Source organism: Cornus florida, unplaced genomic scaffold, assembly GCF_030987335.1.
Source record: "Cornus florida cultivar Cherokee Brave unplaced genomic scaffold, ASM3098733v1 CherokeeBrave_3.0.0_Hap2_Chr01, whole genome shotgun sequence".
In the NCBI taxonomy this organism is placed as follows: Eukaryota; Viridiplantae; Streptophyta; class Magnoliopsida; order Cornales; family Cornaceae; genus Cornus; species Cornus florida.
Window position 1 is genome coordinate 72,732,893 of NW_026775571.1, and position 25,413 is coordinate 72,758,305.

At 35.3% G+C, this 25,413-nt stretch overlaps 1 protein-coding gene across 3 annotated transcripts; it reads left to right on the forward strand.

Annotated features, from left to right (window-relative positions):
- Positions 1–25,245, forward strand: LOC132300463 (CMP-sialic acid transporter 2-like). Of its 3 annotated transcripts, none has more exons than XM_059797549.1 (17): positions 1–130; positions 279–400; positions 888–1,094; positions 9,522–9,638; positions 10,203–10,259; positions 11,163–11,240; positions 15,296–15,340; positions 18,186–18,245; positions 18,775–18,897; positions 19,051–19,128; positions 20,168–20,237; positions 21,855–21,962; positions 22,160–22,293; positions 22,375–22,454; positions 22,990–23,038; positions 23,141–23,203; positions 23,404–23,838. In XM_059797549.1, exons 3-16 carry the CDS (start codon positions 939–941, stop codon positions 23,189–23,191), a joined length of 1,206 nt encoding a protein of 401 aa, XP_059653532.1. In that variant the 5' UTR covers positions 1–130; positions 279–400; positions 888–938; the 3' UTR covers positions 23,192–23,203; positions 23,404–23,838. The 3 variants fall into 3 exon arrangements, with proteins under 3 accessions (XP_059653532.1, XP_059653522.1, XP_059653542.1); XM_059797539.1 differs by lacking the exon at positions 23,404–23,838 and adding an exon at positions 24,722–25,245 and having other exon boundaries at positions 3–130; XM_059797559.1 differs by lacking the exon at positions 23,404–23,838 and adding an exon at positions 24,722–25,245 and having other exon boundaries at positions 3–118.
- The last annotated feature ends 168 nt before the right edge of the window (positions 25,246–25,413 follow it).

Sequence of the window (25,413 nt, forward strand, 5' to 3'; positions counted from 1 at the left end):
CACAGTCCGTATTGTGATTTTCAAGCCAAGGAAAGAGACGGCAGTGTAGAGAGAGAAAGTAGAGTGAGAAACCAGGGTCCAGGAGACAACACTGAGAATTCGGCTTCTAAAAACATAGGTCTCAACGCAGGTTCCCTCCTCTCTCTCTCTCTCTCTCTAAACACACACAACAACACACACATAGTTATACATATCGAATGTTCGCGTGCCCTTAATCTCTGTCTGTACTCGATTCGCGTTTGTTTCCAATTGCGTCTCTACAATTCCTTTGTTTACAGTCTTCTACAGTTGAGTTCCGGTGGTTGGAGACGTCAGATCTGACCGGCAAATCAACGTCCGGTGAGGTGGATGCTTTTTATATTGCATCTGATGCGATCGATTCAGAGATTGTATAGTTGAGGTCGGTGTTCGAATTTCAATGATTGTGTATTTGTTTCGATGGTTTAGTTTCTTAATTTTGTTGAGCAAAGCTCAATTTTGATTTTAAAGTTGTAACATCTGGTCTATTTATCAGTGTGTCATTTTTTTTAATGATTTGAATGTGTTTGTTAGAGAGAGATTGAATGTTTGATCCATTATGGTGGTAGAAATTCAGTGCATTTATGCAATTACAATGCGTTTTGCTACTTTATGTAGAGAATTGATCATGTTCTCATTATAAGATCTGGGAAGATTAAGATTATTATTTTTATATTAAGCAACCTTATTGAATTTTCTAAATTTTTGTTGTGTGTGCACGCATGCTTATAAGTTTTAGCTGATTCTGACCTTATAGCATTAGTTTATGTTTGGCAGTTGTGTTTAATATGTGGGCAACAATGAGTTCATAAATAGCTGTTGGCTAAATTATGTTTTGTTAACTTGTTTGATGGCAATCCTTTGTGTAGGTTCAAGTTTCTATAGAGTCAAATTTTGGGGTTTAATCGATCGAGAACAGGATGATAGAGTGCAGCGTCTGTCATTCCAAGTTGGTGTCCCCAACTACAAGAGCTGTGTCAAAGGCTTACGATCAACACAAGAGCAAGATATCATCAAAACAACGGGCCCTCAATGTCCTTTTGGTTGTTGGTGATTGTATTTTAGTGGGCTTCCAGGTAATTGTACTTTTCTGTTCATTTCCATCTGTTTACAGTAACACATCAATTATACCTCATAATGGACAATTTAGGAAAACATTGATATGCCATGTGGCATGCAATTCTGTTATAACTACATTCATTTGTTTGGCTCAAATTGTGGTCTTTAAGTTCAATTCAAGGATGCAGATTACTGGGCAACCAAGTGGAACTGTGCGTAGGTGACTTTCTTTTAGGGCACAAGCCACGTTACTGTTTCATTGTCGATTTTAGTTGACCCTTTGATGACTAATAACCAAATAATCTTTAAATAATCAATACTTTGTTGAGAAACCAACTCAACTGTGAATAATCAGTAATCCTATTACCTAATTATTATTAATAATTTTTTAGCATTCTATTACGTAATTAATTATTAGCATAAAAGTATGTAGACTCCTAGATGACATAAGCAAATTTATTAAATAAAATAATATTCTCACATGACATATCTTGATTAGTGAATTGGGACCTAAGCCGGTTTAGATCTATTATCTTCACATTCAAGAATGACTGGGGTTCCATAAAACTTGGGTGCCTTCAACTTTTGGAATATATGCATCATCCATCTTTATGAAATGGCTGCCATGGTATTAGGAGTGAGAATTGAACCAGCTCTTTAATATTGTGTATATTTGGAAAAAGGCCAAGGCACTTAACCATCGCTAGATGTTGCCGCTAGTGTTTAATTTTTAACCACGTATATATATATATATATATATATATATATATATTTGTTAAAATTATTTATGTGCAATGCAAAGGATATAAACAGATATTCAACTACATGTACATTTTTATGCATAAACATTTGTGTGGGAGTCACTGAATTTGCGTGCTTTATCGTATATGTGTATATTATTTTAATTATGTTGTAAATATACGTATGTATGCAAATGCATTCATAAAAAAAAATCCTTGCTTTAACAAAATATTGACTGCACTGTGGCAATTGCGGTAAATCACAATGTGCCAGAGTTGCTCTAGCTATGGACCCAAGCTCTGGGTACAATAAATTGTGTTGGAGATTGATAACAAGAACAAGTTCAAATCTGTGTTCTCGAGAAAGAGTTGACAGTGTACCACCGTGCCATTTCATTTCTTGGCAAACTCATGCTATTTTCTCTATTTATCCCATTACATTATGTATTCAATCAATTAGGGGTGTCGATTGGGGCATGTTGTGCTGGGTTTAGTTGGCCTAATAATGATTTAATAATTTGGGCCAACCCAAACATGGACTATTTTAATAATTGTCATAATTGCTTCAACAATTTAACGGCCTAATAGACACCTTATTATAAAGCTACTGACATGACACAGCTAGTGTAACACATTTATTAAACAAGTGGTTTGAAGTCATTTCTTGTTGACACACCAAACCTAACACCTGTGATGAACACAACCAATTTTAACGGGCAAAGTCAAGATGACCACCTGAATAAATGAACCACCTGAATAAATGAACCTGACTCCTATAGCATTAATAGTAGGAAACTTTTGGTAATAACCTTCATTTATCATCGTGAGATGAAAAAAAGAAAGAATGTAATACAACATACAAACAGGGAGAGGGAGATGGAGGGAGAGAGAGGACTTAAACACTAATTTGGTTTATCTTAACATTTTAGGAGCATGAAGACACAAATGATATAAGCAAATGGCTTATATCTGATCAAAGGTGGATTATGGATGTACAACAGCAAAATGAAATAAAGACACATAAAGGTTTTAATAGAAAGAAAAGTTTATAGAAGAGCTAAGTAGAATCTGTCAAAAGATTTAGAATTAGAAATCTAGAAGGCTATTGTCCTCTGATCCTTATTAATCGAGTGTGTTGGAAGGGACAGATTGGGTGCAGACCAACTTTTGTTATTATTTAAACAAGGGTAAAGTATAATGACACCCCTTGAAGTTTGGCATAAGGACAATCATATACAAGTTGGCCTATTTTTGGACAATGACACCACTTTGTCAAAAATTGGATCCAAACGGCCTCTTAAAAATTGTAAAAAGTCAAGATTGCCCTTTAATATTTTATTAATTTAAATTATAAAATATCAAAACTCTTAAATGATGCATTTACCCTTATATACTCATTACGCCTCTCTCTCTCTCTATATATATATATATATATATATATATATACACACACACATATATATTTGTATATATGTATATTGTAAACCACCATACAGCAAGACCCCAAAGCTCCGGCCATGCCATCCACCTCCATACCTTCCAACCACCACCACCGCCCGACTTCGATCACCCGCCACCACCTCCGCCTTCCTATTGCGCCTAAACCAAGCCACCACCTCCTTCGCCTTCCTATTATACCCAAAACGAACTCACCCATGTCTACCACAGCTCTCATGTAGGAGGCGAATCGGATTACTATGCTCCGCCGCCACCGCCGCGGCGGCACCTGGAGTTGGAGGAGTACCGTCACTCCGATTCTCTCGATTACCCACCACCGCTGTATAGTGACAACTAATCGGCCGGGTATTTGGAGGTTGACCGCGATGAGGAAGGTCTTCAGATACTTGCCCTGTGATTGGGCCTTTTTGAGCGCGTGCATTACACGGTAGTCGGGTTGGGCGAGACGTTATCGAGCTTGGTTGCCAGTCGATGCCGGCAGGCTGTAGGAGCCACGCGCCGGAGGGGGACTTTTGCTTTTTTGAAAAGTTTTTTTTGGGGAATGGAGAGAAAACGTTGCCGGGAGGTGAAGCTCAGCCGTTGGATCCGGTGTGGAGATCAAAGTGTTTGAGAGATACGCCGTTGATTGCTTCGTCCCTCCATTCGGCGGCGGCGGCGGAGGCTTGTTTGGTGATGGAACTCTAATCCTTTGGCTTTTTCTGTTTCATTGGGCACATTTTTCTCTCTCTAGGATCCCGTCTCTCTCTCTCTCTCAAAATGAGGCTGTTAAGTTAGAAGCTCCGCCACGAGTAGTAGCTCCCTGTCACACTTGGTAATGGTATGACGTGGCGGTGGTGGGTGAATACATAGCGGTGGGTGGTTTTGGGGATGGAGACGGTTGTGGTGATGTTGGGGATGGAGATTACCGTGGGTCATTTGATGATGACGACAGTGTAGGTGAGGGGCTTAGGGGCGGAGAGTGCTAGGGATTTGGTGGTCGGTTTGAGGGAGAGGCAGTGGCGGCTTGTTTGGGTTAGGGTTTGAGAAGGGAAAAAGAAGAAGGGAGTGAGGAGAGAGAGAAATTGGGTTTCTTATATGTGTTATACCCGGTAACCCATTTACACATATATGATCCAAGGGTATTTAAGTCCATCAAAAAGGGTTGTATTGTTTAAATTGATAATTTAATGTGTCAAAAGGGTAATAAAGTCAATTCACCATTGTCAGGGTGTCTTTGTCAACTTTATCAAACCTGAGGGGGTGCCATTGTCCAAAAATAAGCCAACTTGTATATGTCTGTCTTTATGCCAAACCTCAGGGGGTGTCATTGTACTTTACCTTAGTAGTAACAAAATTTGTCCAACCAATAGTTTTGGTAGAAAAGTTATTTGTTTTGATTATAAAGTGTCTATCAAATATTTGGTAATATGAGAGTGTTGCGATGGGTAGATAATTTGAACAAAGTACTAGATTGTTCAAAACAACTATAAATGAAAAAACGAAGAGATACAACTACTAAGTATAGGAAACAAACATAATGAATTTAGGATCATCCACTCTCTAGTTTTAGCATACAAAAAAGTTTTAGCATATGGAAAAATACAAATGATGGATAATGGTTTCATTTAGCATTGTTTGGAACAATGGAAAAATCTCGGACTGCCAAACTTGTGAAAGCAATCGAGGGCAATCACTTTGTTTAAAAATAGATGTACCAATTTAACGGGATGTGTTTGAGCTAAATTTGTGTTGGCACAACAAAATGTTGAGTAAATCAAGGCAGAATGTTCCTTCTGACACTAAAAACCTTTATATGACATTTATTATAGGGTAAGTGCAAAAAACACCCCTGAAGTATACTTTTTGTAGCACTTTTACCCCCTATTTAAAAAGGTGTGCAAAAAACACCCCTTTTCTTTTCACATTGTGCGAAAACTCCCCTCAATCAGAAATTTGATATAAATTAGTACTATAATGCCAATTTTACCCTCTTACTCTTCCAAAAATGCCCATACCAAATCTTGAATTGGTTCAATCTAAAACTAGTTTAGGATAAGAAAATAAATGTAACCAAACGTCCATTTTCTCCTACACCTTTCTTCACAGATTGAGCTTATGTGATGGCGCCTATAATTGTACTGAGGGTGACCAGACGGCGTGGCTAGAACCTACCAAGCTTTCGCCGATCTTCAACGAAGCTTAAGAAAGGACGGGGCAAGGCAGCACTACAAGGTCCTCCACTGGTGACGAGGCCACTGTAATGGTTGTTGTAGAACATCAAAAAATTCTCGGTGGGTTCATTAACAATTTTTGACAAGCAATGAAAGCAAGCATGATGGAGATCAACGGTTGCAAGGAAGATGGTGGAATGATGGTGGCGAGTTTTGGCGCGCCAAAGGTACTGGTGGCGGCGACGACGGTTCTGGCGCAGACGGTGGCAGGTTCGTGGCATACAGCATGGCGGCGCAGTTCTCGGAGGTGGTGGCGCGGGTGATGATAGGATGCCCTATATTTTCTCTCTTTCTACAAACCATAAGCCTTAATTTTCACATATATACATACGGTCATGTATATATATACATATATGGGGAAGAAGATGAATTTGGAGAAGAAGATGGATTAAGGTCGCAAAGATGGTTGACGCCGAGCAATGAATTTACCGGTGAGTAAATGGGTTTGACGCGTCGTCAAAATTCGTGTCACAGCCGTTCTCTATCTTCATCCTCCGCACCACCACTGCAACCTCCACCACAACAGCCACTATTTGTCTCTCTCTTTGCCACCACCATGGCCACCAACCCCACATTTTCTCTCTTTCTACAAACCACAAGCCCTAATTTTCACATACATACATACGGTCATGTATATATGTATATATATACATATATGGAGGCAGCGACAGATAGCAGCGAAGAGGATGATTGCAGATTGCTGTGAAGTGATCGCCACCGTCGCGACTGTATCGTAAGAGTGGAGTATCGCACCGCCGTCACCGTTGCGCTTGCTTGCCGGTGAGCTTCTTGCTCGGCATTCGTTCCATCAAGTAGTGCAGTTTGATTACTGTTCGTCGCCGCCGATATGTTCAGTCCATGCTTACCCCTTGAATCCTTGCTCACCGATCCTCTCACAACCAATTCGTGCTCACTCCAACGAGTGTAGTGAGTTCAATGTGGATGATGGTGAAGCTTCGCCGGTGGATATTCCGTGGGATTTTTTTTTTCTCCTCACTGTATTGGAGTTGAAGAAGATGGGTTTTGGGTACCTTTTTAGTCATTTCACATCATATATATATTTTATAAAATGTGTCACTAAGGGCATTTTAGTTCAATTTTATCCTAAATGTGTAAGGAGGACCTATTTGCACAAATGTCTTAGTTTAGGGGTTTTATTTGCACACGAGGGTTGCGATATGCACTGTATGCATACTTCAGGGGCGTTTTCTGCACTTTACCCTTTATTATAGGGGTTAATCATGTCAATCTTCTGTGACCCACACATGATCAGAGTCAACCCAAACCCTCTAGTTTTGCTTCTGGTTTGAGTCGTATCTGCAGGACATATAAAAAATCAATAACCAAACTAATATTGATAGAAAGCATTTCGCATATCCATATAAGCATTTTAGAGCTGCTATCATCTTAGGTATTTTAAGCGTCTGAGCTTTTGCACTTGTTTTTGCCCTCACATTGTGTTTTGGGCACACAATTGCTGACTATAACAGGTTCCAATTTTCCTTTAGTGGAGTTTTCGTTTTTATGTAATGACGACTGCTAAATACTGAAACATCAAACACAACTTGAATTTTCCTTATAGGCCTAATAACTTTCCATCTATTAATCTTACTCATGAATGCAATAGAATCTATCTAGTTTATTATTTACATGTTATTTTTACTTGGTGGTAATTTGGGGGCTAATGTGAGTAGATGCTAGGGTTCAAAATCATGCTACCTATAAAAAGGAAAAAGAAAAGGAGCTTTCTTAATATTTAAGTCTTAAGAAAAACATGATAAATTGTGAAAGGTGGAAAACTTCCACCATACAGACGCTCATTTTTGAGTAATGTTCCATAGGAATTACTCCCTCCAACTTCTACTGAATTTTTTTTCCCCTCCCACCAACATTCAGCAACGGAGAATGAGAGAATTCATGGGTTAAGCCACCATTGATATGGTTCGATGCTATTGGTGTACTGCCACAAAAAAAAAAAGAAAAGAAAAGAAGGAAACCACACAGATATTACTGAAGAATGCATGAGAATCAGGAATTTGTTTAGGAAAAGAATAGGAATTTGATAGAATTGCTAATTTTGGCCCTTGTTCCTTGCTACTGTGTTTTTTTGTTTCATTGGCCCATTGAGCTGTTATTCTTCTTTGATTACAAGTCTCTAGTCCAATTTCCCAAAACAATCATGCTTTATTACCAAGTTTGCAATGTATTCTATGCATGTAATGTATGGAGAATTGAAGTAGTCACTCCTCCCAATTTTAATGTCACTTTTGGGGATTCCTACTTTTTAAGAAAGTGGCATTTAATGCATTCACATTGTGTTAGAAAAGATTAAATTTCAAAAAATACCACTTTCAAATTTACTATTATTATATTGATCTGTGCGCTACCTTTTGAGAAAAGGGTCAATAAGGAATGGTGAAAAAAAGAAAAAGAGTACATTAACTTTTCTTGGAAGACGTTTCTTTTGGAATCATCCAGAAATGGAAATAGGCACATTTATTTTGAGATGGAGGGAGAAGAGCAGAGGAGGAGGAAGAGGTGGGAGAAAGAATAGTTATGTTTTCTCTTGATCCCGATCTTATGTATATGGAGAAGTGATAAATTTGAATGATCCCCGGATTCAAGTATATATGTAATGCCATCAAAATCCACAACAGTACTTGGAAAATGTTATGCTTAAAAAATGTCTTGTTTGTCCCCTTGGAAAAAAATAAAGGTGTCAAAATATTCAAATTTTCAATTTTCCAAAATTGAGAAGAAGGATTTATATATAATATTTTATGCAAACAATTACTTCTCATGGTGTTGATTCACGAAGCTTTTTGGCCAACAGCCAACCATTATGTTATTTTTGAATGTTTTGGCCGTAAAAGTACCACTGACATACAAATACATAATTTGGGGCTGTTTGAAAAATTCAATAAGTGGCCCCCATTTACCGTTCGGTTCATAGGATAATCATCTTGAGTTGGTTTGGAAGATTGTTTGATTCTGCTTTATTGTCTGTTTAAAATTGAACCAGTCCAAAAATAAATTATTTTGACCAAATACAGGCCAATATAGTTTAATCAACCTTATCTCCGTTAACCTGGTAATTGGGTTTCCAATCAGCTCCTTATATTTCATTTCATTCAAAGCATCATCTGTTGTCAATTGAAAATACCTTTTCAGCAAGAAATGGTGGCCAGCACCAACTCTTTGATTCATCTCTTGCTGGTAGTATCCGATCCCATTGATAATGAGAGAAATTCTTTGATTTATTCCGGAAGTAAATGATTAATCATCTGCTTAAGTATAGATGATAATGACTTCTTGCTACAACTTTTGGATTCCACATTTGACTTGGTTCCTAGTTTCTAAAATTTTACCTTTGTTCCCTTTAAATGTGAAGTACATTAGTGGTTACATATCAAAAAGTGATAGGGAAGGTCGCAGGTGTTGCATGCATATGTAGGGATTAGTGTCAACTCAAAATGGGTCAAGGCCACCTTGGTGTAGCCAAAAGAAGAAAAAAGTTGGGGAGATTAATGCACAACAGTGAACTTATCATGATCAGACTTTACTTATCAAAAAAAAAAAAAAAAACTTATCATGATCACGGTAGAGATGGAAGTCTCTCTATCTCTCTCTCTCTCTCTCTATTGTCTGTGCAGGAAGTGGAAGAAAGAAAAAACATAAGCTCTAAATTAGTGATTATCTTTGTTAGCCCCAAGGTTTCAACCCAAGGGTACTTAGGGAATTTTGATGACAACAAACTATTGTAGTATGGAACTAATTATTCTACTTGCGTGTGCATATCTTGGGTTACAATCTTTATGTAAGGTGGTTTTTTTTTTTTTTTTTTTTTTTTTTTTTTTTTTTAATTATTATTTTTTTGATAAGTATGTGATGATTTAATATTCTCACAAACCGGTAGTTTACATTGATTTTTCTAAATGAACTATCTGTGCATCTTCTTGTGAAATGTACTTTATTTTACGTTTTGTGTTGGGTATTGCATGATGTAATAATTGTGCCTTCTTTTTGCCTTGTCCAGCCTATTTTGGTTTATATGTCCAAGGTGGATGGGAAATTTAAGTTTAGTCCAATTAGTGTCAACTTTTTGACGGAGGCTACGAAGGTGCTCTTCGCAATTATTATGCTTTTGATCCAGGTACATTTGAAGTTTCCTTATATATATATCTTTTGTATTTGTTGTTATCCATTTTTCTTTATGGGATATATGTATACCGTGATTTTTGAAGCAAGACGAGAACTGAGAGATTTCTTGAATCAATGGAGGTAAATTATTCCTTAATTTTGTGTGGTTCTACCATGTTATGGAGCTTCTTCTTTTCCAGTAATAGAAGGTAAAGGTGGTTTTGAGGTCTAAGCTATCTAAATCGTAATTAGCATTGTGAAGACTAGATAACCATATAGAAGGTTATTATTTGTTAATATACTTGCGTGGGATATATTTAAAATTTAAATAGCAGAATATGTTACAGGATGTTTGTAGGTTATATTTTCATCATCAGAAGTACGAAAAGGTATATTTTATTTGTAGCAAGAATATTTGTGGAATCTTAATAATGTGTTTAATTACATCCACAGAGATGTTACCTGGAGATGTTTTAAATTCAAAATCTTCATGAATTTCTAAGAATTTGTCATCTTAAAATTTTTCCTGAGCCTGAACTTGGAAAAATAGTGCTAATAGTTTACATTAATTTTGCAGGCTAGGCGCCAGAAAGCTGGAGAGAAGCCACTACTCTCAGTTTCCACATTTGTGCAGGTACAAATTATTTTTGACATTATAAATTTTCTTTTTCATTTTGAGGTTCTAGGAGAAGGTTAATAAAATGTTAACTAGTTTAGGCTTGTTAGATGATGCAATATGTTTAGTGTTTCAAGGTATAAAGTCAGATATAGATATATTGGCATCATATCTATGTCGTGTGATTTTGAGGTTGGAATTGGTTAGATTGAGATAGAGATGTTAGATTTGGGAGCTCCTGAAAAAATCGAGTTCATTGCCAATAAAAATGTTGTTTTAATTTACTTATAATTAATTTATTTTTATTATATATTGTGGATATATATTTTATCATTTTCCTCCTTCACTTCCTAGCTAACAATGAGAACAAATAGGTGTTGGTGTCTAAAACACTCATATAATTTATCCAATCAGTCATCTCCAAAATGGGTCTACCTTGTTTTTTGCCTTTGGCTGTACCCTAGGTTCTAAGGTGATAAAAATGAGCCCTCAATTCAATGCAATTTTTTTGTTTTCATGGATCCTCGATTAATCTTTTGATGTGCGGCTTCAGGAATCCATATCCCTTATAGATCTTTTAATGATTCTAGCCTCTTGTCTTTGTGATGGTATTAATATTGATGTTGATTATTTCATGAAGTGCAGTGTTTTGGTTTCTCATTTTATGATATTTTCATTTATTGAGTATCTCAGTTCTTGGATGCCTGCCCAATTGATGGGGAACATGAATCATTATATGTGTTTGAATACCCTCAAATAATCCATTCTCAGAATGGTTTGTTCTCATTAGTTAGGAGAACTTTATAGGATATTGTTATTGTATCTATCTGAGTTTTGAGATGCATTAATTGAATGCTTATGATAAGGCTTATGACAAATGGCCTCTGATCGTATCATAATATCATCTTGCATTTGCTGCAGGCTGCTCGCAGCAATATGCTTCTTGCCGTTCCAGCGTTTCTCTATGCAATCAATAACTATCTAAAGTTCACCATGCAGGTATAGTCCTTTAGTGTACAATTTGATTAATTTGTGAAATATGGTAAATTCAGCATATCTGCAAACTTTGCAAATTGTAAGTTATATATTGTAGATTTTTTTATGTATGTATTTAATGTACATTGTGTAATTTATTAAATGTAGAGTTACAAATGATATACAATTATATGCATGTTGGAGGATTTAAGTACTAAAGTTACACCCTCTCTAACAGCTTAAAAAATTTGAGTAGATGATGTTTAACATGGTATCACAACAGGCAAGGTCTTGACTTCAAATGTCATCGTCTTCAAACCTCACCTTCACCTTGATTATTTAAAACTGAAACACGTTTTGGACCAAAAGAAGGCCACACGTGAGGGGGCGTGTTAGAGGATTTAAATGTTAAAGTTACACCCTCTCCAATAGCTTAAGCTTTTAGAGTAGATGATGTTTAACAACGTATATTACAAATTGGGTAAATAAGTCTAAACCTATCTGAAACCTTTGAAAAAATTGTGGTCTAACACCCTTGAAGTTTTACAAAAATTCAGATAACCCTTGCCATTAACGGACTGATAACCCATTAAAAATTATTGTGTTGAATGACAAACTTACCCTTCTTCGAAACAAAATGACACAATTACCCTACTTATCATTCTAAAAAGACTATAATGCCCATAATCACTCACCCTCCTCTTCCTAATTTTCCTCGTATATATTCTGTCTAATTTCTATATATAGGAACAATTTCTCGAGTGGATTTTATTTATACAGACTTTTCACCAAACTCCTTTCTCGATCAATTCTACATATACACATATGCGATTCCTTGTACAAGCTCTTCACGTGTGTGTATATATCTGTCTGGTTGAATAAACCTCTTTGGATAAGAAATCTAATTGAACCAAAAGCTATGATATCCTTGGTAAGAGTTCATAGCGTGGATACTTGGGCTGTAGAAAAATATTAATATGTCACATATATTAGATGATTGTTCTGGATTTAACTAAGAATATGACTTTACAAAGAAATGGCTTGAGGTAATGGATCCATATTGCCTGACAGAAGTAGTGAGGATTAAGGCTTGTTGTGTTGGGTATCTCTAAGTTGGGTATATATCTACTTTTTAGGCTGGTTCTAATTTGGGTTTTTATGTGTGAAATGATGCCAACGGCTGATTTGAAAGGTGATGACTATTGGAAAGTAAAGAGATTATACGCAAGAGTTTCTCTGATTTTGTTCTGTTTTATGTGTTTTGATGAGTGAGTTTTTTTTATTATTTATTTCCAGTGTATTGTATTTAATCTTGTGCGATTAGATTAGTGAAGTTTAAGAATTTGAGATTATCAAGGCTCTACCCATTGACCAGAGAGTGTTGCTGAGGAGTTCCAAAGATGTTATCATTTTTTGGATTGTAGTGAAATTGCAGAGGAGTTCCAAAGTGACTAAACTGTTCTCTCATTCTTCTACCTTATGCCTCAAACAGCACAATCTCATCCTCTATTCCTCGTTGCACCGTTGCCACAACCACCACCAATCCCTCCCGCCAACGGCTGATTTGAAAGGTGATGACTATTGGAAAGTAAAGAGATTATACGCAAGAGTTTCTCTGATTTTGTTCTGTTTTATGTGTTTTGATGAGTGAGTTTTTATTTATTTATTTATTTATTTCCGGTGTATTGTATTTAATCTTGTGCGATTAGATTAGTGAAGTTTAAGAATTTGAGATTATCAAGGCTCTACCCATTGACCTGAGAGTGTCGCTGAGGAGTTCCAAAGATGTTATCATTTTTTGGATTGTAGTGAAATTGCAGAGGAGTTCCAAAGTGACTAAAAGAGAAGACCTTTCCAGCAGGAGAGAAAATTATAATAGCAGCCTCACTACTGCGGGAGGGATTGGTGGTGGTTGTGGCAACGGTGACAACGAGGAATAGAGGATGAGATTGTGCTGTTTGAGGCATAAGGTAGAAGAATGAGAGAACAGTTTAGAGAGAAGGGGATGGATATGGAAAAGAAAACTAGGATGATCATAGTGGGTATGATGGTCTCTCATGTTCTACTCATTTTTGTTATTTTAAAGTAAAAACCTTTAAAATAATTTGAGGGTAAAAATGTCAGTTAATTTTTTTCTTGACAAACTCTAACAAGGGGTTTCAAGAGTTATTTTTGTGAAGTTTAATAGAGTCATAAGTCGAAATCTCGGGGGAGGTTGGGGTAATATACTCTTACAAATTATATATATCTTCAACTACATGCTCCAAGAATTCTTCCAGCTCTTTCACAACTTTGTCCAATTTAGCATACAAACCAATGACATGAATGACCTATGCAACCCATGGAATGAAATTCCCAATATCAACACTGTACAATAACATTAAGAAATCCCTTGGCAGCTGCATAAACATTCCCCTCCACTATACTTCTCTCCGAAGCAGGCATATACACCATTTCATTTGTAAGAAACATGAGCATTAGCTTGGATTCAACAGCGAGGATGTAGAAGTAGATTGAACTGGTCTATCATTTAGAAGCTGGATCACACAATTGCTTTTCAATTGCCTCCAAAATTCACTGTTGGCTTCATGTCCTTGTAGTCGTAGAGAAGCCGTTAGTGATGCTCGACCTGAGTCTGTTTTAGAATATAAGATCACTGGTCTTCTGATTAGTGAGCCGTATCGGTATGAGATGACGAGTGTTGACACTGCTGAATTTAAACAGCATTTTTGGTTAGGTAACAAGCCAGGTGGTGTGGCTCTTAGAAGGTATAGAGAAAGAAAGGGGTGAGTAAAGAAAATAGAATGGGAAAGATGAAGGCTGAGGGGGAGAGAGATACAGACAGAGGAGAGTAGAGAATGTGGTGGTGAGGATAGCAATGTAGAGGTGCTGCTATGGAGGTGGAGAAAAGTGAACAGAGAGGGGAGGAGAAAGATGGAGAGAGGAGAGAGGAGAGAGAGAGAGAAAAGGTTGATTTTTTTTGCCTCGTGTTGAATTTTATTATTTTATTTAAAAAAACAATAAAATAATTCATGTGTTAATCCTCATTTTAATCAAAATGTTTTTAACACCATTTATCTGACAAGTCCTGACATAGGAGCTTAGGGTGATAAACACGTATCTTTCACCCGAGTGTAGTTATGCTAAACCAGTAAACAGCAGTTTTTTTTTTTTGGGGGGGGGGGGGGGGGGGGGAAGGTGGTTTGGTGTGGTGTATGGTTATTACCCTAATGCATAATATTAACTTAATTTAATCATTTTTTTGGATTCTTTGGGGCCTTAGTCCCGGTTCCATTTTTTGTACAAGGGACGCGTTCCCCTTTTGAACGCCTTTTTTATGTTATTATTACTTATCAAAAAAATAATAATAATATTAACTTATTTTACACTATTATAAAGAAAAGAAATAAAAAATAGCAAGCTTTCTAACCCCAATTCCCAAATATAACTCAAGGAATATAATACACACACTCTCTCTCTCTCTGGGGATGTGTGTTTAATACATGCAACAATAGTGCTATCCATTACCTGGGCCTGTTACCTTTTGACATGAAACTATGCTTGTTGATCAAGGTTGTAATGAGAAATTAAAAGTGTAAATTTTAATATGACTGCTTGTTACATTTGCTTATATGAACAATTGTGCATATACATCAGCTTATTTTAAATTGAAAACTAATCTGTTATTTCCCTTTCAATATGTTTATGCAGTATAAGTAATGGTAATAGAAGTATGTTCTGAACTTATAGTGTTCTGCAACAATTTCATTCTCCGTAATCAGTTCCCTGCACATGTATAATTTATAACATGTTGTAAGAATAAGTAAACATATGTTTCATGCTCTTTGTCATACCATATGACATATACAGGAGGCAATCACCAAGAGTTCAAAGCTGCTCTGGGTGACCAGTAGGATCAATTGCCAAGTTGATTAACCGGGCAGTTTGATTTCTACAGCTGATAATTCATACTTGAGAAACTTCATTGAACCATGATTTGGTTGAAATTTAACACCATTGATGTCAGAGTGCTATATGTTTATGTCCAACTATTTAACGTTGAAATTTTTTCTGTACAGCTATATTTCAATCCTGCAACTGTGAAGATGCTTAGCAATCTAAAGGTATGTTATTATTTAACTTATTGTTCGTGATGTTTTAGTGATTGCATTTTTTTTCATAATAACTAAGTGATTTCATGTTATTTTTTCCTTTCTTATGTTATTGATATTTTATTTCTCTGTGTACTGATCATTCTAGCATGATTTCTTGTTATATCACATTTTATATATTGCATTATCATGACTATTAGCCGGATAAACTGTTTATTTCTCAAGTTTTTCAATTTTTTTGTGTAGCAATCTTTTATTTTTCACAACATTATTTTATTTTATGTTATTACTCCATATTATTTTTTGGATACTAAGGCTTCAGATGTCCTGCTGGCTGGTTTTAGCTGGACATGGACATCTGCTTTTAGCCTTTTGCTGTATTGCTTTCCTATTATCATCTAGCGAATTCTGAATGAACTGTACCGTGCTTACAAGCACTCAAAATTTATTTTCCTGAAAAAGGAGCAAATTTTCTATATCAAATCACTGGGATTAGCCCACTCTAGGATGCGAGTGTGAAGCTTGACTGAGACCGTGAATTTTGGAAATGATGTCGTCTAGAGCTTCGTCACAGGATTTGCATAATGGGGCTGCCGCTTTTAAGCTCCTCGTGCATGTCGGCAGACTGAGAACAGATGCATCTGTAGTCCATAGATCCAAAATTTACAATTAGTGAATTTTCTATCTTGAAATTGTGGATCCCATACTTTTCCATGTAAGGGTTTTTCCAAGCTTATGTTCGCTAGCTGGCTTCATTTTTACTCCCTCCGTCCCAATATAGTTGTCCACTTCGTAAACTTTGACTCACATAATTGTGAGTGTTTACGAAGTGGACAACTATACTATATTGGGATGGAGGGAGTATATAATATGCAAAAGTAAGTGGCACAAGGTTTGAACTCATAATCTGCTGCTAGGGAACCTACACTGGGCACCACTGTGCTAACTCTCTTTTGCGGTAACATTACACTAGTTTGTATATTTACTATTTTTTGTTAGATCAAACCAATAAGTAATTTATTCCCACGTATATTTGTCCAGAAACTCTTAATAATTAAACAAAAGTGGACGAAAAAGGACTTATCAAAAAAAAAAAAAAAAAAAAAGTGGACGAAAAAGGATAAATAAATGTAGATAGAAATAATATGGATTAAAATCTTATATGTAGGTCAAGTACATTTATACACAACATGCACATGCTCTAAAGACGCTTTCGCTCTCAAAAAATTTAAACTTGCGTGACCTTGGTCTCTAGTACCTTGAGAGCATCTATCGAATCATGTTTATTTATTTTATTGTATATAAAAAGTATATATAATACGTCCTATACTAATTTACAATAATATTGACATGTGTTATTAACTTATTACAAATAGGTTTAAGTATCTGTGGTCTAGTAAAGAGAGGTATTATGGCTTGGAGGCATGGTCAGTGGTTTTCACATGCAAGGTGAGGGTTCAAACCTCTTCTGCATACAACTTTCTTATCTCCAGTTCCTGGCCCAACCCACGCTCTGCAAATTCGACCCTGTGAATTTCCTGCAGATTCAGTCCAAACAATTCCAATCTGCTAATCTGTCTGTCAAAATTTGTTTTTTTTTTTCCCCTTCTTTTTTGGTCTTTTGTGAGAAACAAAAGTAGTAAAAAAATTTATTATTGTTTTTTAATATCTTAGAAAAAAATTTAAATAAAAAGAAATCAATGGTTAGAAACAAAAATTAAATCACTCAGAAGACAATTAACAAAAGCCTCCTCCCTTCTATTTGGTGTCAGTTACATGAATCTTAGATAAAAATAAAGATAAATTAAAAATATATACGGAAATAGATAGTGAGCAGTTAAAAAGGATGAACAAAGATGAATGCCACTATGGGGAAAAAAGATGAGAAAAATCACTAGACGGATGCCTTTGTGGTGGTGATTACGAAGTGTCACACCCTTCCAAAATAAACAAATAAAATCTATGATGATCCTAATCATCACATTGTTTGACCAACAAATTATTATTATTATTATTATTATTTTCAGTTTTTCATTCACACAGTTAATTTTTTGATTGATGGGTAATAATTTCAACATTTTCCTGTTAAAGAAAGAGGAGGAGATAATGTTGACGATAATACGGGAAAGCAAGAATCCAACCCTTTTCCCTTGTCTGCTCTTTATCTAGACCTCATCTAACTCCTATTGTTGGTTAAATTGTATCTCCTGTCAACCTCCTAATGGAAAGCTGAAGGTTCAAGTCCTAGTTGGGATGTAGGTTTGTGTCTTACTTGTAAAAAGAAAAATTATGCAGTGGGCCTAATCTCTTTTAAATAAGCAGATCTGGCAGACTGGAAGATGGGGCTGAGAGGTCCTTTCAGATTTTATTTTCTTATGCATCATTTAAATATATATATATATATATATATATATATATTAAAGTCAAGTTCACCAAAGTACACCTTATTTGGTTTTTGGCCCAAATTGGAACTTGCTTCTGTGGTGTTACCAGTAAGTATTCTGAGTACTTTGCACTGGAGTTTACGTGCTTAGCACTAATTTTAAGGTTGAATCAAACATCAAAAGATTATCTATTAGGGAAAACAATTTTTTTTTTTTGTCAGAGTAGCTCTGAAGCCATGTGTCTGACTAGGTAACTTTGAATAAAAATGAATTTGTCATGCATGTCTGCACTAAAAAGGTTTTTGACAAGCTTATAAGCTTGTCTCCAACCCTGAAAAATGCTTAAATAGGAGCTTTAATGTTACACGGCTTACAAATAAAATTGTCAAGGTATTATGTGTAACATATTATACATGTTCTGTGTCTCAATTTATTGGTTGTTCTTGCTAACTGTGGACTGTAAAAGTTTGCAGGTTTTGGTGATTGCTGTTCTCCTAAAAATAATAATGAAACGTCGATTTTCCATAATTCAGGTTAGTTCATTTTTTAAGCAGTCTATTATGGCCAATTTGACTACTCAGGTGTAAATAGGAAACTCAATCTGTGAATTGTGTAGGGTATCATGGATGAACACTCATGACACATCACAATATGCCATGCTTATTTATATATTAGCAGTAGTAGAAATGCGATATGATTGCAATTTTTATAGTAAAAAAATTTTTGGGAAATAATATACTTAATTTTTTATATTTGATTGCATAGTTTCAGAATTTTTTTTTGTTCATTTGTGTCCTAAAATTTTGATTTTATTTAAAATTGGGCACGTTGTCTATAGTCCCAAGTCTTATTTTTTCTAATTGATTATGATAATCATAATTTGTTTGGAAAAGCAACAAAATTAATTTTCTTTAATACTCTTAAATTTGTCATAAATAATAATATTTAATATATCTCAATACACATGAAATTTGTGGGACATAAGTTTGAGGCCGGCTTCAAAGCCTTTCCTTTTCTATACTATTTAGATATGTGCAATTTTGATTCATTATTTTGTTACAGTGGGAGGCCCTTGCTCTGTTGCTGATCGGGATAAGCATAAATCAACTGCGCTCCCTACCTGAGGGTACTACTGCTCTGGGTCTTCCAGTTGCAATGGGTGCATACATCTATACTTTAATCTTTGTAAGTGATTTGAGGCGTTTTGCTGTTAAACTACTGAATTGCTGGCTATGCATTTGATTCGGTCTGAAAATTTTCTTTTTGGCTTAATGGTTCTTTTGTCCTCTGGACTTGGTTCTGTATAATGGAGGCTTACTTTAAGAGTTCAACGTACAGGTGACTGTACCGTCGATGGCCTCAGTCTACAATGAATATGCTCTCAAGAGTCAATATGACACAAGCATCTACCTTCAGGTAATTCAATTGCATGAGTATGATTTAGCTTGTAATATGATTGTTTTATGTCAGGTTGTGTCACGTTCAATATGTACTTGATTGTATTAAACACAACCATTTAATAATTGTGTCAAAGATTCTCAACCCTAACACGACATGTTCATTAAATGGATAACACAACCGATGCATCTAGTCGATCTAATAAGCAAGTTGTTAACTTGTGCTGGGTCAGTTACGGTCAACTTGCAAGTCCCATTATCATTACCCTCTCCAGACCCCGCAGTGGTGGGAGCCTTGTGAACTGGTTTTGCTCTTTACCCTTTTTGCGAGTCCCATTATCACGAGACAATTATAACACGTTTAAGGACCTGTTTTAACCTGTAAGAGTCCCGAACATACCTAAAAAGAAAGTGCAATTAGCACAGAGAGAGATCTCCAACTGAATATTGAAGCAAGTAATATTCGCTGTCTTAAGTTGTTATCATCTAAACAGTATAAACAAGCTCTGATTCAAAATTAAAAACAATCTGTAAATTCAAGAACACAGTTTATGAAAATTGCAATTGAAAGAATAAAATTACTCAACACCATTGAATGATTCAGTCTTAGTAGTACAATGGCCTTGGTGCCCTTTATCCTCCACTCCAACAATCTGTGTAGTGAGACCACACTGGGTAATGGCCTTTTTGTGTCCCATTCTTATGATTTCAATTTTCTAGAGTAAATGAAACTGGAATAATCTTGGCTTCTCTTTTCTATATTGTTGTTTATTGGAGAGTGATTCAGTTGACTGATTTTATGGAATTCTCCAAGTGGACAGTATAGGACTCGGCACCTAAAAGATGATGCATGATTCAGCATTCATTTTGGGGTCAATTTGCATTAGATTCAATCTGAACCATTCATAAAAAAATATAATTGTTGATAATTGCTTATCAGATATATGTTCAGTCATACTTTTGCTAGTGATGTGAGTTTTGAGCTTCGTGTAAAAAACCATTTCCTTCAGCAAATACTTTTATCTTCTTTATTTGACATTCGGTTGTTTTGTCTGCAGAACTTGTTTTTATATGGATATGGGGCCATTTTCAACTTTCTTGCTATTATTGGAATTGCCATTTTCAAAGGTATGGACATAAGCTTTGCAGTCCAATCCTGTCAAATAGTGTCAGTATGTTTGAGAGAAGTGGTTTTAAGTTGTATTGATACTAGTATTTGATGGAGGATTTTATTTTGTTTTTCAATCTTTGTTATGTCTCGGACTTTTAGTTGTCTCAAAAGTTAGATTCCATACAGTTCATCTCCAACTGAACTAAGTGTGTGTTTGCGGCTGCTTTTTGTTTCTCCAAGTCAAATTACATTCCGTAATTGGGGTCCAGTGGTGGTGCTAATTTTTCATTGTGTTACTGATATAAAGTGTTTAATAGATTTTACCTGAGTTTGTTGTCAATCTTTGTTATTCTTTGTAGTTTAACGAGTTCGATTTTATACAGTTTGTTGTAAATAATAAAATATAAGTTGAAGAGAGAAATGAAACGAGTAGAACACAGAGATATTATGTGATTCGGCCACTAAGGCCTACATCCACGGCACAAAGAGCCCAACTGGCAACATCATTTTTATAATACTCTCTTTTCACACGTAACACAATGGTGGTGTTTATTTATTTTTCAATTTATGAAATATATTGAACATAAAACGTGTTTCAAAAGTGCAACTTCGTAAGTAGTGCCACTCAACTTGCTGGCCTAGTGCTTTCTAGCAGCTGTTGGGGTGAAGAACTAGTTTTACCCTGAATAGCAACAAGTGACTCCCATATTCAAGCTAAATATGCTTTATGCTTCTTGGAATGTTGTAGGTTTGTGTTTATCCTCAAAGATCATTCCATATTTTCTTTAGGTGACAACCTCTTGGGTGAAAAAATAAAATGCTGATGACATTGTTTGGCAGCACCTTGTCCCATCCACTAAAAACTATCAGCTTCTTGTGCTATTTTTAGATCATTTTACTTCCCTTTATCTATTTTATAAATAGAGAATTGTAAGTGGGATCAAGAGTCCCTGGCAACTTATTTATTTTTATTTTTTATTATTTTTATTTCTTCTCTCTCCCCTTTTGCAACATTACTAAAACAAAATTGCGTATGGAGAATCGGAGATTTTACTTCTACAAAGATACACTGAGATATTTTTCAGGATTTTTTTCAAACAAGGGTGGATGACAATTGCACAGCAAAGTTAGAAAATGCTTAGATTCCCTGGAGATTAGTTGTTCGATAGTGTTGTCCTCCTTTTTTTTTTTTTTTTTTAGGTCTTTTCTTGGCAAGAAACTCACACACCCATTTGTCCGTAATGGGACTCGAACCCTCACCTCCACCTTGGGAGGTAGAGGAGATACCACTGGGCTACTGCCCTAGGTGTGTTTTTCTCTGTTTGTATGCTTTTACATGAAAATCCATTATATTTATCAGTGTTTTTTAAAGAAGTGGTGGTCATCATCACAATTGAAATGGCTGCATTTTATGGAAATACTAATATTTGTTTAATGCCACTAATTGTGAAGGCTCCCATTATTCTAATGGCCTTACCCTATCTGATGGATCTATTATCTGTCATTTCATGATGATTCAATTTCCACAGCACACTAAAAGACACCTTTAGACAATTATTAGTTACTCTTGGTTCATGAGATGTGTTGATCAATCTTTAAGTTGTAGCCCTAATATTTTATTTTGAATATTTTAGGTCCCAGTAGCTTTGATATACTGCAAGGACATTCAAAAGCTACCATGCTTCTAATATTTAACAATGCAGCACAAGGAATTCTATCCTCCTTTTTCTTCAAATATGCTGGTTAGATTGCTTCCACTACTTCTATGAAATTCTTATTCTTGCTCCCCAGTATTATGCACTATTCTTAATATAGAATACTTCATAAAAAATGATAATTGTTATTCTTTTATTTTCATATTTTGGTTGTACGAATTACTGCATGACACTTTATTTTAGTTTTGCTCATACTTATCCGATACTGCATTTGATGCTATCAGATACAATTTTGAAGAAGTACTCATCGACTGTTGCCACGATCTTTACTGGCATAGCATCTGCTGCTTTGTTTGGTCATACACTGACTATAAACTTTATTTTAGGAATTTCAATTGTGTTCATCTCAATGCACCAGGTAATAAAAGAAAGAGAAATATCCTTTTGATTGTTACTATTTTGTTTTGGGATTCACCTTGTGATTCATTTTTCTGTTCAGTTCTTTTCACCTCTTTCAAAAGTCAAGGATGAACAACAAAATGGGGTGCTGGAATTATTGGATATTAAGAATAATCACAGGTATTTGCTGCTTCTTTTCGGTTGTCAAGTTTTTCGTGCCTATCTTATGAAGCATGGTTAGAGTGAGATGCTTCCGCGGTGGAATCAGATTGCCTCTCCCGCTGTGTGAAGTGTGAACTAAGAGTAGTGCAAGAATAACATCCCTGGTGGTTCTTACCGGGGACATACACCAATATGTTTTAGTAAATGTTGCTGCATTCTATTTAAAATGTCAGATTAGGGTTGATTAATCATTCTAACCATGCAAAATATTTCTTTCATCTATGCTGTCAGAATGCTGTTGACCTCTAGGGGAAGAATTCCTTTTCAAACAAATGATTTCCTTTGCACACTGATTACTTAATTCTTTTCCTCTTTCGATTACACTCAATAGTGTAGTATGTGGCATGCCAGAACAACTTTTCACTCTCTTTTTTCCTGAAGTTTTCCAGTTTTTGTATTCACAGTCTATATTGTAATTGTTGTTCTTCCCAATATTAAAACTCAGTCACGTCCTTCAATTTCAATTAAAATGTCTATTTTCTCCCTTTTTCAGATCAAAAGATTCATCTTTCATAAATATGGCAGCAGGAGCAAATGAGGAGGTGCGTATCTTTGGCATCTCTTCTAGATGCAATTTTAGTGCTATTCTCTACCTTCAACAGAAACTCATAATTTCTTTCCTTTTCAATTTACCAATTTTCCAGGCTAGTCATCGTGTAGAATCTAATGAATTACAGCCGCTTCTTCCTAGATGAAGTCACTCAGGAGTAAGTTATTCAAATTTTATTGTTGGCATCAATTTTGTGATTGCATTTATTATTATTTTACTATCTATGTTAATCATAGTCAAATTTATTATTTTACTATCTCTATTAATAATAGTAAAAAATTTCAACATGTGTTTTTCTTTTCTTTTTCTTTTTTTAAAAGTAAGAAATTTATTTTACCTTTTCTATTTCTTTCCAAGTGAGAACCTGCTTATGCAGTTGCCAACTAGCATAGCTGGTAAGACAAGTTGGTGGTAAAGACTATTTGCTTGGGTTTGAGCTTCCTAAAGAGTTTGGACACCGTCTTCATTCCCAATTTTGGGTGTTTATGCTCTTGAGAAGATCCCAATTTTAGATTATGACTTATGGAATCCACCAAATTATATTATTAGGAGAAAAGGATGACATTCTTTTTAGCTTAAAAATTAATTTGTGGGGAAATAGCCCTGTGCCGAGATACCCATGTTTTCATTAGATAAAGTGAAAACCCTGGTTCTCTATTTATCTGCGATATTTAGTAAACCAGAAATTTAAGACAACGAAGTATTAGATACTGGACTGTATTTCCATCTGAATTCACATGGTCCGATATTTAATCATGGTTTTACAATTCCCTGCTGTAATGTGATTGTACATATTTTCTTTATTGGAGTTGATATAAATTCTTCTTGCATCTATGTTTTGCATAATTATGTTTGAAATTTGTGATGTGCTTTTCATGTGCTGCTTATGGTGAAGGCTGCACATGCTTGTTGTACAACCCAAAGGCAGTCAATCTTATCCCATTTTACTTGGGACTTTGAAACCACAATCTCGTAAAAATAATTAATTTATTTGTTCTCTTTAACTCAAATGTAGGTAAGTTAATAATTTAAAGAGGTCATTTACTTGGCTGAATTGAATGGTTTTAAGCTTTGATTTCTTGTTTGTGTTCCCAGAACTTTCTAAAGTTGCATTATGTTACATGTTCCATAGAAATTTTGGAAAGTTTCTTGGAAACTTCATATGCTTTCTTTCTGCCGTGATTATTGAAGTGCCAACTTGTGTTATATTGTCATGTAAAACACAATGGCATTAACGATTTTCGTGATCATTGATGGTCAAACTGATATTACCTAAGACACCTTTAGAGTTGTATGCTAGAAAAGATTACTGAAAATGAGATCAATCTGATACATGACGACGGTGCATCTTAAATTTGCTGAGAAATTAACAAGAGAAGAAAAATCTAGATGCCAATGATGTGAAATTCTGATATGTTGCGGTATGAAATATATGTTTATGATCCACCAATCAGATATGTAAGAACTTTTCAAGGAACAACCCACTATGCTCTACCACTTGGTAAACCAAGAAAAACAAACATCCAAGTCTGTCTTTAGATAATTTTTCGACTTATCCATTGTAATAACCGTAGAATAAAGAATTTTGTTATCCATTGTATGATAGTAGATAGATGTTCCTCTGCCATCATCACATGTATTCAATCAAACTCTTAGTATCAAATTTTTGTTGCAGGGTTGTTTGTAGGTATGAATTCTTTTTGCTGGACTTGCAAGGGATTAGATTTAGCAGGTCAGAGGATTACTCGGCGAAATAAAAAGGAATTCTTTTTACTTAAATGGGTTTCTTGCTCTGTGGTTTCCCTTGCATGATCGTGAATACAACCTTCTCTGAAGAATGAGCTTGATGTATAGACCGTGCGATGGTGAAAGAGATATGGACACAGAATACCAGCAAACAATGGTGTGTTCGTTCGTCAACCATCATGCGGGACAAGAAATATACAAATGCTGTGTTATTAGTTTCATTTGTATTCTTAATCTTTAGAGTAGTAGTTATAGATAAATTTTCACCTTTTCTTTTCTATTACCATATGCCTTGTTTTTTTTTTTTTTAAACATAAAAATGAATTAGAATTTTTGTATATCGAGTATAATTGATTGGATAGGATGAGAGGGCACTGTCAGGTAATGTTGTCATTCCATTGTATTTGGAGGGTTTCAATGAATAATAATGTTTTATGATGTCTTAAGGTTTTACATTTGTTGGAAGTATAATAATCCATGAATTACTAAAAGTGAAAAAAAAATAAAAATAATATTAATATAAGATGCTTTCATACATTCAAAATGAAACCTTTTTTTTATTTATTTGGTTGATATATGAAACCCATTTGAAATTGGTCAGATACTAAATTTACATATAAA